The sequence below is a fragment of the Amborella trichopoda genome, chromosome 9, assembly GCF_054954075.1.
Source record: "Amborella trichopoda isolate Santa Cruz 75 chromosome 9, AtrichopodaSantaCruz75HAP2 v2.0, whole genome shotgun sequence".
NCBI lineage: Eukaryota > Viridiplantae > Streptophyta > Magnoliopsida > Amborellales > Amborellaceae > Amborella > Amborella trichopoda.
The window spans coordinates 57,188,286-57,208,257 of NC_142344.1; the positions used below are offsets into that span (position 1 = coordinate 57,188,286).

The 19,972-nt window shown below is 34.5% G+C and overlaps 1 protein-coding gene across 1 annotated transcript; it reads left to right on the forward strand.

Annotated features, from left to right (window-relative positions):
* Window positions 1–9,680: 9,680 nt before the first annotated feature.
* On the forward strand, window positions 9,681–19,652 carry LOC18447689 (E3 ubiquitin-protein ligase XBAT33). The gene is made up of 11 exons (XM_006857782.4): window positions 9,681–9,767; window positions 10,103–10,346; window positions 10,483–10,542; window positions 11,242–11,313; window positions 11,439–11,620; window positions 12,185–12,345; window positions 12,464–12,522; window positions 12,650–12,696; window positions 12,852–12,995; window positions 17,299–17,390; window positions 18,736–19,652. The coding sequence occupies exons 2-11, from the start codon at window positions 10,170–10,172 to the stop codon at window positions 19,299–19,301; spliced, it is 1,560 nt and encodes a 519-aa protein (XP_006857844.2). The 5' UTR covers window positions 9,681–9,767; window positions 10,103–10,169; the 3' UTR covers window positions 19,302–19,652.
* The last annotated feature ends 320 nt before the right edge of the window (window positions 19,653–19,972 follow it).

The window sequence follows — 19,972 nt, forward strand, 5'->3', positions numbered from 1 at the left end:
TGGATGTAATTAATGCAAATAATTACCCTATATTATATTGCAGTGATCACTTAGGGTGCACTACACAACAAGATGGGGTAAGCACTCCTTATCCACTGTTGGATCGATGCGAAGAGCGATCTACACCGTCTTTTGTGTTGGTTAATGGTTTAATGCGATTCCAAGGTAGAAACATGCAAATCACTCCAATTATTGAAAATCTCCATAATGTTCTTTCGAAAAATTGACAAAACCTGCTATTCTATAAATTGAAGCCAGTTTTAATCAAAATAGTGCATTAAATTCAAGGGAAATTTATGTAAATATCTCTTATATTTTTTAAACTTTTAAAAATATCATCAGTATTTTACATTTTATGTTCATGTTTCATTTTTTATGAGCACATTAAGTATTTCAATTTTTCCTTTTCTTTTTGCTATACATTAGATAGAGCTCAAATTTGGTGTGTATATGCTTCTCATCTAACAAATATCATGAATGAATTTTAGGGGTAATTATTTAAAATTATTATTTTTCATATTTTTTAAAAATGCATTATCATGAGAGATATGAAGTTTGAATAACTATCCGATATATATAGACAAAATATATAAAATTGAAACACTAATATGCTCTAAAAAATTGGGATATAGATGTAAAATATAAAATACTGAAAATATTTTTAAAATTAAAAAATGTGGGGAATATTACGTGATTTCCCTAAATTTTATATTACAAATAAAATTTATTTTATTCCTATAACAAGAAATATTTTCCTAAGTCATGAGGGAGAGAAAAGTTTGAGCCGAAGATCCTAAAATTTTAGTTTTGTTTTAAGTATGAGCGCACGCAGCGTAGCACTCTATTCAACAATTGCTCCCTCTGGCAAAAATAACACTTAAGATGTTTTATTTCAAACTAAAATTTTAGGATGTGTGTGTGTAAAAGTTTATATAATGTTGCAACTGTATACTATTAAAGTAAGGTACACCTAAAAAATCCCTGTAGAAGAGAGTGTTCCGGTATTGGAGAACACTCAAATTGATCATCTTGACCTTGAGATATATTGACATGAATAAAAAAGAATTTCGATTTCAAAAAGTGTGCATATTGTGAAAAGTTATATGAGCCATATATTTTCAAGTGTTTCATGATCTATTAGATTAATACGACTTTTAAAGTTTTATATTTTATAACTAGAGGTAATATATTTTCAAGCAATCATCAGATTTTCGACACCAAAACAACATCTCTAAACAAATATTAGAGGTGATGGAAACCTTATACTTGCTTCACACATATAAGAAAAGGTTTTGAAATTTGAGTTCCACATAGATTTGTTTGTATGGAAAGTTGGAAAATCTTTCTTCAATTTTTTTCATCATCCAAAATTTGAATTGTTGAGGACGTGAATGCACAATGTGCTCCTGGGACACTTTAATATTAAAAGGGCCAATGATTAGACAGTGCTCATATTATATGATTTTTTGTTGGTCCTTTCACATTGTAGGATCCCTCAACTTTGGGACAATAATTTTGTTTAATAGTAATTAAAACTATTGAAAATATAAAAATTAATATTTTAGTCACAAACATCATAGTGAGAGAAAAAGAAAGCTAAGTCGGCAGTGATTTAAAAAAGGTTATATATCTTTTTTTACTTTTTCTCTCTTCCATGATTTAGTTGAAAATTGCATTTTTCTTTTGATTGACTTTAATGGAAAGACGTTTTCCCCCTCTTGAACATTGGAAAGAAAATGGGATTGAGAACTGTCTCTCAAATTCACATATCAAGATAAATAATTTTTCTGTGTCCTCAAAGCAAGGGTGTGATGTGTACAAGGCTGAGGCCCTAAACAATCAAAGTAAGGAGCACCTTCATATAGTTTTGAAATATATTGTTTTAGTACCAAAAATATTTATGATGATCTAAAAATCTATTTTCATATCTAATTGTAAAATTTAAAGCTTCAAAAATAGTGTAGATCAAGTAGATCTATTAATATTTGAAAATCTTGATAATAGTGTAGATCAATAGATCTATGAACATTTTAAAATATTAAAATTTGATGGTCTAGATAATACGTTACAAGATGCACTACTTCCAATATTTAAAGTCCGTTTTTTTTTACATCCATGTATCTCAAAGTTGAGATAATCGGATTTAAGGGTTTTGCAGCTTCATAACAACTCTTCCAGTGAATTTTTGGGGTGCGTCTTAATTAATTGTTTAGAGCCTCAACTTTATATAAACTCTTACTGAGAAAAAAAGCAAGTATCAAGATAAACAGTTTCTCAAGAAAAAGAACTGTTACTAATTCAAATATCAAGTTAAATAGTTTTTCTATAGGCTTCTAGCTATAGTGTCAACCAAGCTCTAAAATGGTTGCTTTCTAGGTTAGAATTTAGCAAATATCACACTGGAAAATAAAATAAATTTAAGGTTTTGTTTTGAGTTTTCGAATGCTTACATCTACTTTATACCAAATGAACATCATATATTCACTAAACATATTGATGTCATTTTCTCTTTCTTTCTTTTTTTTTTTTTTCTTTTGTGCAAATTTATTATTTCGGCCACCTACCTAAATCTTTAGGTATGAAAAATATAATGAATATTTATTTTTCGTAGTGACTTATGATATTATAAACTATTTGGCTTGCACATCATCAATAGAAGCTTTTTTCTAATTATTTGGAGTCGGCTACATAAATCTTAACCAGTCATTGTGCCTTATCAAAAACCATGCTTTTTGGCTTGTACAATTTATCTTAATCAATTTTTCGAAGCGGCTTACGTTTCAAAATTGACCTGCATAACCAAAAATATGGCATACTTTATGGCTATATTCTTGTTTGGAACTTTCAAACTTGACCAATATTAAATAACAACCCAAACCTTCAGTATAAATATTGTGGGCAATTTCCACGGGTGATAGCTCCTATAAAGGACTTGTGTTTTTTTGTTTTTCTTAAGTTTAGTCTATTTTTTAATAAATATTATATAAAAAAAAAAATTGGGACGTGTCGGTGTCGGGCACATGGTGACAAACGTGCTCCGCAATGAGAAATGATTAAAAAGTTGATTAAATTAGTATAAGCAAGCTTTACTCTTCTTAATATAAAAATAAAATATGGAAATTGTTGGATGCTCTCCACATTACATGTAATTGTAAAGGAGGTCCTTATTGGAAATTGTCATTTTATTATTTTATGAAGTTTGTTCAAAATACAATACACCCCATCTTCTCTATATGCAATAATGTCGTCATTGGGTTTTCAGCCGTTCGATTGCGCTTTTAGTGGATCTTCTTATCTTTACAATCTAAGGAAATCTAATTGGTCGATGTGATCCGATCATTTTTTTTGCGGTTAGCATGAAATTCTATTACTTAGGGAAATTTATCAAATACCTAATATAACCTTTTACACTTTTCACACTTTGATCCTGTGTCTTTTTTGGGCATTTTGAAATTATATAAAAAAATATGCATACAATGTTAAAACGGTTCATATCATGAATATTTTGATAAGGGAAAGTCTTCCATACTCCCTACTATATATAAGTTATATATTTTCCCACATCCATCCGTCTAATATAGATCAAGTGATCCACTGACCGTTTGATCTAGATCTGATATCTCAAAGTCTTTCATTTTAATTTTTTTTTACAAATTCTATGAATATGAAATTTGGTACATGAGATCATCTTTATGGGACGCGCCTAAAAAATATATTAAAAATTATTTCTAAAAAAATAAAATAACCAAAATACCTTTAAAACTTTCAGAAATGTTTTGGTCATTTTATTTTATTGGAAATATGTTTTTACATTTTTTGTAGTGCGAGGTCAAGAGATGAGCGGACACACAAATTTTGGTATCAAAATAGTTTGTACGAAAAAAAAAAGAAAAGTGTAGAGGCACAACAAATAGTTTTTTCTAATTTGTTTGTTATGAGAGTTTAACTGAGATTTTTTTAAAACAAAGAAAAGAAGATATTTGTATAAGGGTGAGGACTTAAACAATAAAATTAAGGCGTGACTCAAAAATTCATTAGAATAGGTTGTTTTAATGTTAAAAACCCTTAATTCGATCATATCGGCCTCAAGATGTATGGACATGAGAAAAAATAGATTTTAAGCCTTTTAAATAGTGTCTCTCATAATGTATTATCTAGATCATCAATTTCAAGATTATCAAGTGTTCATAGGTTTTCTCAATCTACACTATTTTTTTAATATCTAAAATTTATAATTAAAAATAAAAATAAACTTTTAGCCTATCGCAAAGATTTTCGATATGAAGACAATATGTTTCAGCACTATTTGAAGGTGCACCTTACTTTGACTGATTAGGGCCTCAACATTATACGAACCACACCCTCAGGAAAATGGTTGCACGTCAAATGTGAAAGTTGTTTTGATGCTGGAAAACCCTTCAATTGATCATCTTGACATTAAGATGTATAGATATACGAAAAAAAAGGACTTCAAGTCCTAAAACTAATGCATCTTATAATACTTCATCTGGACCATCTTTTCTCGGGATGTGTTTATAGATCTAAAACTAATGCATCTTATAATACTTCATCTGGACCATCTTTTCTCGAGATGTGTTTATAGATATGAATGATTGTACTGTTTTGAAGTTTTCAATTTCAATAGTACAAGTTAAAAAAATTCAAACCATTATGGGAATTTCCTATTCCAAAATTATGTCTTTGACGAGATTTGGGAGTGCGCCTTAATTTGATTGTTTAAGCGTCAACCAATTAAGCTCGGGCTCTTTTCCTTGATAGTTTAAGGTCATCCAAACAAATACCTATGACACCACATTTTAAGGTCATCCAAACAAATACCTATGACACCATATTCTCAATGGGCATTTTTCTGCACCATTAACTTTAGTTCACAAAGATGTCTACTCTAAATAAAATTTTAAACTATCTTACTAACAAGGAGTGGTTTTCCTTCATGCAAACAGGGGAGGCCAACGGATGGTAGGGGTAATAGAAATAAAATTCAAAGTAGATAGGAAAGTATATTACTCTTTCTGTTTTAGAGGAGAATGTAACAAGATGGGAAAATACATATTGCACGGAACAAGAAATAATGGTGTATATTACATCATTGTATTACTATTACATATACAATGAAAGAACAACCACAAGATTGTATGGGACATAATTATCTTTTCCCAAAGTTCATTTCTCTCTAAAAATCCTTACGGTATCAGAGCTATTGCTCCTTGTGTTTCTATCCGTAAAATACAACCGATAGAGAGCAAATTCAAAAGTAACAACTTATAATCATTAAAGGTTACTCCACCACTCAGGTTCGACCCTCTTTCATTCTTTTTATTTTCATGTCCCTTGTGATATTCTCATATATCTTTTTTTTTTCCTTGTTTTGTCTTCCAATTGTCTTGTTTTTATGTCTTGTTTTATTTTCACGTCTCTTGTTTTCACGTCTTTCTCTAAAATTCTTCTTCCATACCTTCCATCATCTCCATCTATCATCATCTTCTATATTAAGTCATACCTTCCATCATCTCCGTTATATTATTTGGTTAAACCATCCATTTCATATTCCTCTCTCACGTTTTTTATTTCAGCCATTCAAAACCCACTCTCTAACTTTTGTTTGCTGCGCCTCTCTTAGCTCATCAATTTATTTCCAAATATTTATTTATTCCAATTGAATTTTATATCCTCAATGTTCACGTATGCCTATCCCTCTATCCTTGATATAGGAAACTTTATTTCTATAAAGTTGACACAAAACAACTATCTATTATGGGAAATTCAAATGCTCTCTCTCATTAAAAGTCAAGAACTTGTTGGAATCATTAATAGTAATTGCCCTATAGCAAACCAAAAGATTTCCTCTTATGATGGTAACAAGTTCAGTTGGTCCCAACCTGGACCTGCCCTGGCTTGACAGGGTCCATGTTGGACTTAGATCCTGATCCGATCTGGATCAAGTCCAAGTCATTTGAACCCGGACACGAACCTACGGGGTTCAAAACTTGGACCTAGGCCAATTGCCACCCCTAGCAAATGGATTGATGAAAGATGGTGTACAAAAACAAACAATTGTATTTAAAGGCCAAATATAGAGGCCTAATTCTACTAGAATTCCACATTTCTTTGAAAATGCACAAAATCTAAAGGAACGCCGTCAACTTTATAAGATAGAAGTAAGGTACATCTCAAAAATCCACCCTCAAAGATTGTTTCGATATCTAAAAACCGTGCAATTGATCATCTCAACCTCGATATATATGAATATGAAAAATAGAAAAAAGATGTCAAGTCCTAAAGATAATGCATCTGGAAGTATATATTATCTAGACCGTCCATTTTCAAAACAAAATAAATGTTCATAGATCTACTCGACCTATACCATTCTTGGAGCTTTAAATTTCATAATTATGGTGAAACTAGATTTTAATGCCATCATAAAGGTTTTCGGCACCGGAAGTACATTTTTTACCTGGATTGAGAGTTTTGCATTACTTTGATTGTTTAAGATTGACATGCAATATTTTCCAAATTTGGAAATGTGGGGGCATTTGGGTGATTGGAGATGATAATGGGTAAAAAGCCTATAATCGCCATTTCCAATTCTTGAAATGGTTCGAGTAATCTGAGTATGCACCTGAAGATCCAACTGCTTGTTTCCGTGACTTGGTGTTCACACTCTAGCTGCTATCTTTCATATCATCTTGTGTTTGAGGAAAAGTGTGAAAAGAAAGTATATATTGTATATCCAGTTAATATAGAAGTTGTATATTGTAATTACTAAATATGATAATGGTAGGATATTGTGTCCTGTATTTTATTGTAGGTTTGAGTATAGTTTAGGTATCTATGATTTAGTTTCTATTACTATCATTTGTAATTTGTCTATAAAAGACAAGTCTCTATACTCATATCAATTATTGGATACTAAGTTTCTTCTGAGAAACTTGAGACTCTTCACATATATAACCCAAATTATTATAAAAAAGAGTAATGATCCTTTGAGACCCTCCTACACCCATGTGTGTAGGACCCTAAATGATCACCACTAAATTTAGTATAGGTCTTTAGAAAAGTTATCACATGGGTGTGGGACTTGACTTTTCTAAAGATCTGTATCAAATTTAATGGTGATCTTTTAAGGTGGGAGGGTCTCACAAGGTCATTTCCCTATAAAAAATTATACTATTAACATTTTTATTATTATTGATGATATTTAGCAGCTTGATGTTTCTAAGTTTGGATGTTAGGTGTAGCGTGAATGCAAAGGTCACATTTTCTCCCATGTCTCCAATTCTATTTCTTTTATTATTATTATTATTGATGGCAACAACATATTTTTTATGTAAGAAAAATATATAACAGGGGATTTTACATAAATATCTCTAACATTTTTCATAATTTTAAAAGTATCTCCAGTATTATGCATTTTACATTTTATATTTATATCTTGTTTTATAATATAGTAACCGCTATTCCAATTTTATCATTCGTCTATACATTGTATTAAACTTTTGTATATCCGTACTTCACACTATGTAAAAATATAAAATAATTAATCAATAAATTGAGAAAAATATCTGAACAAATTTTAGGGGTTTTTATGGATATTTATTTATTTAAATTTATTATTTTTTTACCATGTATGTACTGAGAAGTATGGGCACTCAAAATTTGAGATTAGTATGAGATATTGCAAAAAATTAAAATTAGAGTTAGATAAACGCTCTAAAAAAGTAGGATATAAGTGTAAAATATAAAAGGAAAGTACATAATAAGACCATTTATCTTTGGTATAAAGCGGTCACAGTTAATCATTGACCATTAGATGTGAAATCGTGTGGTTGCATTTATTTCATTGGCCAAGCTAAAAGTTCAAAAGAAATTTTTTCGAGCTTTGTGATACACCCAAGCTATCAGGTTTCACATCGAACGGTTATAAACAATTGCGACTTCCTCATATTAAAGGTAAATGGTCTCATTGTATACAATTCCAAATATAAAATATCATGAATAATTTAAAATTAGCAGGATAAGGGATTCACTATATAGCTAAGGGATATTTATGCAAATTTCTCGTATTCGTTATTATACCATTTTTACTATTATATTGTTGGTGTTGTTGTTATTACTATCATATTATGGCATTGTATACAATGATATATTTTACCTTTGATATAAGGAGGTCACAATTATACCTTTTACCATAAGTTATGAAATCATAGGGTGTGCCACAAAATTCAAGATTATTTTAAAGTTTGAGCTTGGTCAATGAATAAAATGCAACTACCTAATTTCACTTCCAATGGTTAAGATTAATTGTGATGGTATAAGACCAAAGATAAATAATCTCATTATATACTTTTTTTTCTCATAAAATTACAAAAAAGCCCCAAATATATATTTCCTATGCAACTTAACCCCAACATAATATTTTCTCTTAATTTTTACCCCAAACCATGCTTTTCTAACAAATACCCCCAACCCAAACAAAAAAAGACTAAACTACCCTAACACTTTTACCCACGCCTCTCTTTCTCACCTCTTTCCCTTGTTCGGTCAAAACTGCGGTCCCGCAGTTCAAAACAAGCAGTTTAGCACTTTCGTTTTGGTCAAAACTGCAGTCCAGTCAAAACAAGCGGTCTGGCACTTTTCGTTTTGGTCAAAACTGTGATTCGACAAAACAGACATGCGGTCCGGCACTTTCGTTCTGATCAAAACTGCAATCCAGCAACTTGAATAAGGGATTCGACGTTGCTGCTTCTAGACAAAAGTGCGGTCCGACAAAACAGACACTTTCGACACTTTTTTTTGTGGACAAAAGTGCGGTTTGACAAATTGAACAAACGGTCCGATAGCCCATGTGGCTTTTGGTACTATTTTTTGTGGACAAAAGTGCGGTTTGACAAATTGAACAAGCGGTCCGATAGCCAATGTGGCTTTTGGTACTATACGTATGCCATGTGAATATCCAGCCAAAATTAATTCTTTTTGTACCAAAAGGGTATTTTCATAAAAACAAATGTGCTTTTTTGTATATCGGGGTACTCGCTAAGAACGTATATTGAAAGGCAAAAAAAATGAGAGAAATATTTGAGTTGGGGTAAGTTGCAAAAAAAGTTTGTCACTAGGAGTTATTCGTAATTCTTTGTTCTTTTTCATATATTATTATTATTAGGGATATTATTATTATTTACTCCATTTCCCTTTTTTATTATTATTATTATTATTATTATTATTTCCTTGAAAAAAGTTACAAAACAAGAGCATTAAGAGTAGGACCGTATGCGAAGAATTCTAGAAGAGTTATATCCGTATTACAAGTGATTATCTGTCAACGCAATGATTCGATCATAGGTTTTTCCAATATTCAATAGCAGATCTTTTCAATAATTTTATTTATAACATAAAATTCAAAAAAACAATAAATGTTCTTAATAATTTTACTTATAACATAAAATAAAAAAAAACAATAAATGTTCTTAATAATTTTACTTATAACATAAAATAAAAAAAAACAATAAATGTTCTCATTATATACAGCACCTTTTTATATATGTATATATAGTATTTGGGATGAGTGAGACTCCACCTAATCTGTTTCAACGCCTTGGATTCCCCTAGATTCAAGCATTCCGCTAGATTCAAGCATTCTCTCGTTTTCATAGTATCAATTTGTATTTAATCACAGGAGAAAAACCCAGTTGATATTTGTCTAAATTTCTATGGCAGTTGAATCCAAATGGGTGCGAAGATATTTCCCGGTATTTCTCTTAGAATTTTTGTCTCTTTTTTTGGTGCCCATTATCTTTATAATCTGCTAGTTCTTGGGCTTACAGGATGGTGAATTGTTAATGGGTTTTATTTTGTTTTTATGAAGAATTTAGTTTGTGAATTCGAGTTGGTTTCTTTAATATTATTTATGTGAATTCAATTTGGGTTTTTGGGTTTCATTTTTTATTCTAAATGAATTCATTTTCAAGTGCTTGTCTGTGGATTCTACATGGGTTTTGGGTGTTTTCCTATTAATTTTCTCTCTCTAGACTTTGACTGTTAATTTGGTTCTTCTCTTTCCTTTTTTTACTTGGGTCTCTTTCAGGAGGGTAATGGAGATTTAGGGTTTTCTGATTAAGTCAGGTGATGGAGGCTTGGTGATTATCACTAAGATGGGAAATTCATTTGGGTGCTCGGGTTCTGGTGAGCGCCTCGTTTCAGCTGCAAGAGATGGGGATCTGGTTGAAGCTCGAATGCTCTTGGAGTTCAATCCATGCCTCGCAAAATACTCGACTTTTGGTGGGCTTAATTCACCTCTTCATTTTGCTGCTGCGAAAGGCCACAATGAGGTGCTCTAAATTTTTGATATTTCAGAAAATCTCCCCTTCTCTCCTCTACTTACCTGTGTTTTTTTTTTTGTTGAGTATGTGTCTTTTATTGTTTGGGCAATAATCGAATGATTCGTTTGTGTTTTGGGTGTGGCAGATCGTTACGTTGTTGCTGGAACATGGTGCAGATGTCAACTCTAGGAATTATTGTGGTCAGGTGTGGGTTTTCCTAATTATATTTTTTGCTTTTGTTTCATTCTCTCTCTCTCTAGTTTTTTTTTTTTTTGTTCGTTTTGATAGGCATGATCGTGGTTGTTATGTGATGTCTATTTTAAATTTCACAACCAATCTTGTCTGATTAATTCCTTGATGCTTGATTTGGGATATAACTGGACTTCTGTTGAGCCCTGGATTCTTCTGATCCTTTCTTCTTTGAAGATTAGTCTTGATGCTTTTGAAATCAAGGTTCTATGTTTCTGATAGTTTTGATGAGGCCTTGCCAATATTCCCCTACCTACTTCTGTAGCAGCTGTTGCTTAAAGAAAAATCTAAAAAAAGAAACTATACGTTAATCCTGTAAATGACTAGCTCTAGTGGAATTAGTATCGTCATTATTCTCATTTTTAATGGTATTATTAATAGCATTTCATAATGGTTACAGAGCTATTGGTCTGCTTTGTTGTATATGCCTTGCAATTGTTTTCTTGCAATGTCCCATTATTTCATTCTGCTTTTGTTGGGATGACCAAGAAAAACTAAACAAAAATCGGCTTTGGTTTAAACTTGTAATTGAGTGTTATCTTTGTATTGTAATTTTTATTTGTTAACTCATTTTTAATGATTTGTGTAGAAACATATACAAGTAGGAATGAGCATATAGAAGTTTGAGCCTAGAGTGTTATCCTTTGTATTGCAGACAGCATTGATGCATGCATGCCGATATGGGCATTGGGAGGTGGTTCAAACCCTTCTACTCTACAGAGCCAATGTAAATCTCTCTCTCTCTCTCTCTCTCTCTCTCTCTCTCTCATACACACACATGTGCACACACCATATGGTTTATTAAGTTTTCTCTTCTTATGATTTTAGTACATGACTAGGTTATTTTTTCAGGTTACAAGAGCAGACTACCTGAGTGGTAGGACAGCTTTGCATTTTGCAGCTGTAAATGGTCATGTACGGTGCATTAGACTTGTAGTTGCAGATTTTATCCCAAGTGCTCCTTATGAGTCCACTTCCTCGACCAATGATGATCAATGCGATAGATCTTCTTTGAGGAGCAGATATGACCAATAGTATGTCACTTTTTGTTCCTTTCTAATAATTATTTCTTGCCCATTGGCTCTTTGTTACTGGACTCTCCTATAGTTTTTTCTTCTTTTTCTTTTTTTTTTTTCGGTTTTTTTTTTTGGGGGGGGGAGGGGGGGGGGGGGGGGGGGAGGTCGGGTTTGGGTAACTCAAACTACAATTGACAATTCTCAAGGAACATTTAAGCGCTCTGAACCCCTGCATAGCTACCACTTCTAGATGCTTGGCTAACTTGGATTAACAGCTCTCAGTCATGTGGAGATACAAGTATTTTCATTGATGAATTCTGAAATAGTGGATCTTAAGTTTGCCTGATGAATCTATGATCTTCTTGTTTTTTAAATAGCCACTTTGGATATGGCTGAGGACTATTAGCTATACTACTTACTGATCATAAATATTTTGGTGACCTTTTTATTTGGGTGGAACTTTAGAGGATCTTTTGGATAGAGTCTGTTCCCTTTTCATTGTTTATCTATTTTCCTTACATTTTTAATATTGATTTTGTTTTATGGTACCTTTGTTTATGAGTTGTGTTCATTCTTTGTCAGTGCTCTATCCAAGTTTGTGAACAAGGCAGCCGATGGTGGCATAACAGCTCTTCATATGGCTGCATTGAATGGACATTCTGATTGTGTACAGTTGCTGCTCGATATTCATGCAAATGTTTCTTCTGTGACTTTCCACTATGGCGCATCTATGGATTTGATAGGTGGATTTTGTTATTCTTTTTAGCGATAAACTGTCATTCTGGTGCACTTCTTATTTTCCATTCGAGAGATAATTAGCCTTTAAAGGTATTATTCTATAACCATATTTTCTCTTTTTAGGAGCTGGAAGTACTCCTTTGCATTATGCTGCATGTGGAGGAAATCTGAAATGTTGCCAGGTAGGGCCACTTGAATTTTGTATTATCTTCGAACATGATTTAGGAATCTGCATGGCTGTAGATTTTTCTATAATGGATGAATACATAGATGAATATTTTGATATTTTGCCTCTTGGTGTCTCCTCAGATCCTTCTTTCAAGACGTGCTAGCCGGTTGACATTGAACTGCAATGGGTACCTTCCCCAAACTTGCGTCCTAGTTATCGTATTCGCTGGAAATTTTGCCTCTTAAGTCTTTGCCATTTAATTCCCTGGTTAAAACCAAAATATCTATTTTCTTTTTATTCATAGCTGATGTTGCTTACATAAAGATTTATATCTTCATGCAGGTGGCTACCTCTTGATGTTGCTAGAATATGGGGTCGTCATTGCCTGGAGCCATTGTTGGCACCAATTTCTGACTTGACCTTGCCCACTTTCCCACCATCCAACTTTCTATCGTTGCCTCTAATGAGCATACTCAATATAGCCAGGTACCTTTGACATTCATGTTGTTGAATTCTAAAACAAATCCGTGGTTACGTTTTCCATTCAATTTATGGCACTTGTAAAGTTGTAATTCACATAGGCCCAACCCAATGAATTATTGCCTCATACATTTTACATTCTTGAATAAACATATTATTCTCTGCCTATTCTGATTTCCTGGATTGCATTTATAGTGCTGTAGTAGGCCTCTGACTCTTCCTATTCAAAATTGTGGATTAACTTGATATTTAATATGTCATGGAATGTCTCTTCAACACCAAGTCTTTCAAACAATGCTTCATGCAAGTTTAAAAGTCTAAATCAAATTATAAGATACCTCTACCTCCTATTTCACCTGTCTATTACGACCATGTTCCCTCTCTTGGGATATGAGTTACATCCCAAACACAAACACTAGATAATAAATCCCTTAGTTTCACAAGCCTTGAAACCAGTGAAAACAAATAAATGATCCCGCCATAATGACTGGGATTCCCAACATCTCCAGTTAAAATTGATGTACTGTCTGTATTACCTATATCTTTTGTGTAACATAGTTTGTATCTCATCCTAGCCGATCTCATATGATATCATTGTATCTGATGATATCTTTCAGTGCCTTTGGGCCACTTGATCTGGTAAAGATCAAGGGGCATGGTTAACTTCTGCATTGGCTTGAGATCATCCAATTCTATATTAAACCTCACTGCAACAGTGATTGTGGTGGATTCTTTTGTGTTCAACTATTTTCTCAATAAATCGGTGAACTTGTGGTTCACTATTACTGTAGGGTTCTCGGGAACCCCTAGCATGTGGAACCGGGAATCCCAAATACCAAGATTGCCTCCAAGATCGTGTACATGATTGGCTAAATGCGAAGTAGATGAATACAGTTATAAATCGAATGCGCGAAATAAAAAAAAAAAAAAAAAATACACCACCAAAACACACGATTTACGTGGTTCACCCCGTAGGGCTACATCCACGGCCTCAACAAGTATAAATCTACTATCACAATGAAGATTATAAATTTGGGTTATAAGAGATAATATCTCTCTCTAAACATCGGTAAAAAACCCTCACCGATCTTCCCTTCTGAACCTGCTCTCCCGACCGAGTAACACGTCGATCAATATCTTTCCCACCATTATACCATTATCAAAAAGAGTATATTGAGAGCAACCAAGAGATTTTCTCTCTCTAGAAGTGAAAAACTTAACTAACCCAAAATCCCATAGGAATACCTCCTCTTAGAAACCATGTCTCTCTCTCTTGGAGGCCCATCTCCATCTTGGAGATCCCTTCCCATAACTCCCAAAGGGTGACCCTCAAAAAGATGGGTATCATGTCTTCATTGACTCTCTTTTATAGATATCACTTTCTTGTTTTTCAAGAAAGTCCCTTTTCTTTTTACAATAATGCCTTTAATCTTTTAGAAGAAAATATGGGTATGGTGATTTAGCTATCACGTAACCCAACAATAACTCCTTTCTTACTTACATTAAGAACATGTCTTACCTAGAAGCATAGCGGTCTATGGTAAGGATCTTCTCCTTACACTAAATAATAATGACAGGGCATCCTTCCTTCAGATCTAAAGGCCAAAAACAGCCATTCTGTGCCATCTCACAATTAATGGTACACAAAGTTTGTAATTTCCTTTTTTTTTACTTTTCTTTTTTTTTGGAAAGTTGAACAAAAAAGAAAGAAAATTTCCTTGATATTGGATTTCACACCATTTTATTGTGCCTCGTGCTGTTATATAAATCCTGGCTGTTACCAAAAAGCTTGCGTAGTTGCTACCTTCTTGTTCTATGTTTTCCTTGTAAGCTTCCAACTAATCCCTTGGGGCTCTACTAAAAATCATTTCCTTACTTTGTGCTCTAGACTTTTACCACTACTCCAATCTAGAGAGAGCGAATACCTAAAACCTTCTTTACCCACTTGTCGTTTATATATGACATTTATCCCCATTACCCAGAACTATACCCTTAAAACATTTCCATTTCCATAGCCTCTAAGAAATAGCTGAATTATACAGCGCTGTCAATTGTGCCAGACAGACTTTATGCAAAGATATAGTTTATCACAAAAGTGTCACAAGTTGTTCTTATTGTCTGTAGACTATTCTATGACTTCCCTGTGACCAATTTGATGGTGGTTCCCAACTTCTTTCGTGCACTAAAACGCCAACTCAACTATGGAGAACTATAGTCCACTTGGGTGATCACATCCAATCAAATGAGGGATGTGAGGGAGAGAGAGTGGACCTACCACTCCGGCCATGGCTTCTGGTAGCCCCAATCTTTTATTCATCGCCTTTCATCATTTGATTGGATGCTGATAGCACCTAGGGACTGTGGTTTCTGGAATATACAGGGTTATCATATACATATACTTTTCCTTTCTTTTACTATCAGTTGGGTGACAGACTTTGGTTTAGATCTGGCCATCATCATTTCCTAAGCTCACGGTGACATTTGAATTTGTCAATGCATGTGATTTTTTGTGATTGAAGATGAAGAGCAAATCTAATCTTAATCTGTTATACTGTGTGATGAAAAGTTGCTGCTTGCTTTTAAGCTTTAGTTCTCTTCTCCAAAGTCACTTGTTTGTGTACCTTGCATAATAAGCAAAATATCTAAATTGCGCCTTATCAAATATATATGGGATGGTTCTTTTCCTGAGAAATGGTGACTCATAATATTTTATTTTATTTTTGAAAATGTTAACTGTTATATATATAGAGAGGAGTGAGTACAAAAAGAAAGAGAGAAGTGCTATTCCACAGCCGGAAAGCAAACAGAACCCTTATGCCAAGGGGGATGAGAGAGAGTAGAATAAAAAAGCATCTTTTTATTAGTTACAATGCAAAGAACACAGCAACCAACAAAAAGATGTCTCTCTCATCCCCCTTATGCCAAGGGGAATGAGAGAGAGCAGAATCAAAAATTATTATGGTGGCTGATAATATTGATTATAATAACAAGGGAAAGCTTTCTATGCTTCCCCTACGGCATAAAACTATATACTTGCCCCTATCCAACTCTCCATTCTGAATGGAGGGCTAAGATTGCCCCAATCACAATGTCACGTCTCTACACTATTTTATTTTTAATTTTTATTTTATAAACTATTTTGACACCAAATTTTGGACGTTCAATCCTCTATTAAACTCGCACTAGCAAAAAATATAAAACAAATATTTTCAATAAAATAAAATGACCAAATACCCCTGAAAATTTTCAAGGGGTATTTTGGTCATTATATTTTATTGAAAATTATTTTTAATATTTTTTATAGGTCTGCCCCAATGAGAAGATGGCACGTACCAAATTTCATATTCATACAATTTGTATAAAAAAAACTAAAAATAAAATACTTTGAGACGTTGGATCTAAGATCAAACGGTGAGTGGCTCTCTTGATCAAAATTGGATGGCTGGATGGTAAGGGAAGCATAGATCTTCTATGCTGTAGGGGAAGTATAGGAACTTTTCCCTAATAACAATACAGAGAGACTTTTGTATAGTTGACTGGCCAACAATTGGCATAAAATTTGTAAAAGAAACCACCAAAAAACGAGCCCCTCTAGGGTTGGGGATGAATAATTATGAAATTTGAACTGGTAGTCCCCTTTTTGTTGCAAAGACATTTGTAATGATCTATTAAGTTTGAAAAGATTTGGTTAAATACTTGGCTTCAATTTCCTGGGGCAAGTGACTAAACGATTTGCCAAGTTAATGACATTCTTGGATTATCCGTCATCCACCAAGAAGGAGTCCCAAGTCCAATTAAACAGTTTAAGGTCTTCTAGGCGGGTGTGAGCCTCGGCAAGGTCCATGTTGGGATGCCAATCTACTTTGAGTGGACAGTAGCATGCCAGCTGTACTGTTTCTCAAACCTCTGCCAATGGCTCCCAGCATATAAGCAACCATCAAAATTCAGTTTGATGGTGCCTATTCCGGCACTAACCAGTGAGTTGATCTTGTTATGAACATCAGCGTGGACCTTGTAATGGCATTCCAGTTATGCAAAAGTCCGTTGCTGACTAGACCTTGAACTCCTTCCATTGTCTTGCCCATTCTGTAACAGTAGATGTAAATGTGTCCTTTATAGCTTGTACCTGAGATTCCTACCCCAGAAATCCGCAAACTACCTTGTATTTTCATTTTTCATCTAGAAGCTCCCTTGACATTTTATTCTTGAGAAATCTAGGCATCATATTGTATTTTTCCATGAGCTTCCTTGACTTGTAATCAGTGTTCACGTTTATGAGAATTTGATTAGTACCTTCACTTCCATACAGAGAATGTGGGTTGCAGTCAACGAGTGCCTCCTCTGATGATGGCGATCTTTGTGCTGTCTGCCTGGAGAGAGTTTGTACAGTTGCTGCAGATGGTAAGTTTCCCCAGTTCTATATTTTATTCTAGTGCTGATGTAAATGCGAAAAAAAATGTCAAGTAATGTAGACCACTAGCTGTTTATGAAAGCATTATTGGATTGCTTGAGAGACGTTTTATGTTTCATGGGATAATAAAACTGCTGAATAAGTAACAGAATAATGGTGTTTCAGTGTTTGTCTTGGTCTCCAGGACATTTTACAAAGATCCGTACTGATCATCATTTCTCAACTTGTAAGACCAAAGCTGTAAACCCTTTCAAACATTTCTTGGAACCTTTTAGTACTTATTTAGATGCTCCCCTTCATATCTTCAGTCAGGATTCAGCCCTAAAGGGGATGAGCTTTGGAACTCATGTTCATGTAAGAACTCTTCAGATTTTTATTTATGCTTTGCGATCATATGCATCATATTTGAGGTACTCTTGTGATAAGTTCCTTTCGTTGGCCCTTTACTAATGTTTTCTTAGTGTGGATCTCAATTCCAGTGTTATCCTGTTTGGCACTTAATCACAGATATTGAGTTTTCAACAAAGTCTCACATTGTTTGGTTACTGTGGGAAATTATTTTCCTTCATTGCTGTTTGAAGTTAAGAATTTACTGAGAATTAATTAGTAATAGTTATATTGGGCATCAGATTTTGATTTCTTTGGAGTTCAGACACACAAACACATGGCTATCATGCACATACATATGGACATGTGCTTGCACACATGTTTGGGAAGGGTGGGGTGGGGGGGGGAGAGAGAGAGAGAGAGAGAGAGGGGTTGTTAGGGACAAGAGTGAGAGAGAGAGAGAGAGAGAGAGAGAGAGAGGGAGGGGTTGTTTGGGACAGGAGTGAGAAAGAAAGGGAGGAAGGGAGGGGCTGTTAGGTCTCCCAAAGCTTTAGCCTTTAAGGAATTGGTACTCTTCACTCATGTTTCCTTTTTTGTGCAACTGAGCTTCTCTTATGGGTGTGTGTGTGTATGTGCACGCACGTGCATGCAGGTGCGCACACATTGTATATATTTATGAGTAACTGAGCTTCTTCTTGCAGCATGATCCTCTTGGCAATGCTTTTAAGTTAGTTGTTTCAATGTATAAGCTCGCTCGGTTGGGAGTAGTTTGCTTTGATTCGGGATCGGACTCGCTCGAGTCACTCAGACCTGGCAGGGTGCCAGTTCCGGATGACTAACCCCAAAAACAGGGCAAGTCTGATCCAAGCTAAAGATTTTCTTTATACTTTTATTGAGACTCTGCCAAGTTGGACTCTCAATTGGGCTTCGGACCCTAGCGGGTCCTCGACTGAGTTCAGGCTTTCAAACACTGCATAAAACTTTTGTCTGTCTTTTTTTCTTCTTTAGGTTGTGGACATGGGATTTGCATCAGATGTGCCCTCTATCTTTGCTCCACCAACAATAATACCTTCGATGTAGTGGGTCCACCTGGCTCCATACCCTGTCCTCTCTGCCGTAATGGAATCGTCGCCTTCTCGAGACTTCCTGGCTTCCCAGGAAAAGACCTCAAACTAAACCTCTCTCTAGGGCTTTGTACGCCATGTATGCTCCACTCTTGTGACCCTGAGCCACCTTCAACACTGGCTTCTTCTAAACCCGAATATCGAAAGAACAGGGTTGCCTCGGTTTCCTCAGAGCTCTTTTGTTCGGTTTCTTGTAGCCCTTTCCCGTCAGTTGCCATTCCTTCATGCACTTGTAATGATGACCCTTGTCCTTCTTTGGAAACTGATGAGAGAGAAAATCCAGAGAGAGAAACACAAGACTGGACATCAGAGACTCAAGGAAATGCTTCTTTGGCAGAGGAGGAGAAGATGGAAGGGGCGTGGATAGAGAAAACGAGCTGTTCAAAGATGTTTTGGAATAGAAGAAGCTGTCACAGAGAGCATCAGTGCACATCAGAGATAAATGCTTGACTGGTTTGAAGGAGAGAGCTGCTAATTCAATATGGTGTTGCTGGTTGAAAGGAACTAGGAACTAGGATACGTTGTTGGGTTTTTACCTGTTTCCATTTTTTCTCGTTTTCTTTCCCTTAACAGATGAAGAAAGTAGGCAGGACTCCAACCCATGTTCCAGTGGTTTCAAGTCACCGCGGTTTCGCCACCTTCGGATTATTTAACAGAAATATGACACACAGGATAGGAATCTCTCTCTCTCTCTCTCTCAATTTGTGTTAATTGAGGAGTGCCGGCACTCACCGCTTGATGTACAGACTTGGTGTTGTAAGAGTAATTCTCCACGAGTAAATTTGAGGAATCAGATCAAAATGTTTTGAGTAGGCTTCATGGCCGCTGCATTCTCTTTTATAGGTTTGTGAATAATGTGATACCAGTGGTTCCCATAAAAAGAGTACCGTGTTTTTGTTTAGGGAAAGTATAGAATGAGATCATTTACCATGATACAAGGTGGTCACATTAATATCGACCATTGGATGTGAAATTGGGTGGCTGCAATTATTTAATTGACCAAGCTCAAATTTCAAAAGAAATTTTATCATACTTTGTGATACATCAAAGCTATCAAATTTTACATCAAATGATTGAAAAGAATTGTGCCACCATGTATAAAATGTAAATGGTCTCATTGT

Coding starts and splice junctions, on each gene's coding strand:
- LOC18447689 (XM_006857782.4), top strand. CDS start 10,170: ATGGGAAATTCATTTGGGTGCTCGGGTTCTGGTGAGCGCCTCGTTTCA. Junction 12,996..17,298: donor AGCATACTCAATATAGCCAG/GTACCTTTGACA, acceptor ACTTCCATACAG/AGAATGTGGGTTGCAGTCAA. Junction 17,391..18,735: donor TTGTACAGTTGCTGCAGATG/GTAAGTTTCCCC, acceptor TTTCTTCTTTAG/GTTGTGGACATGGGATTTGC.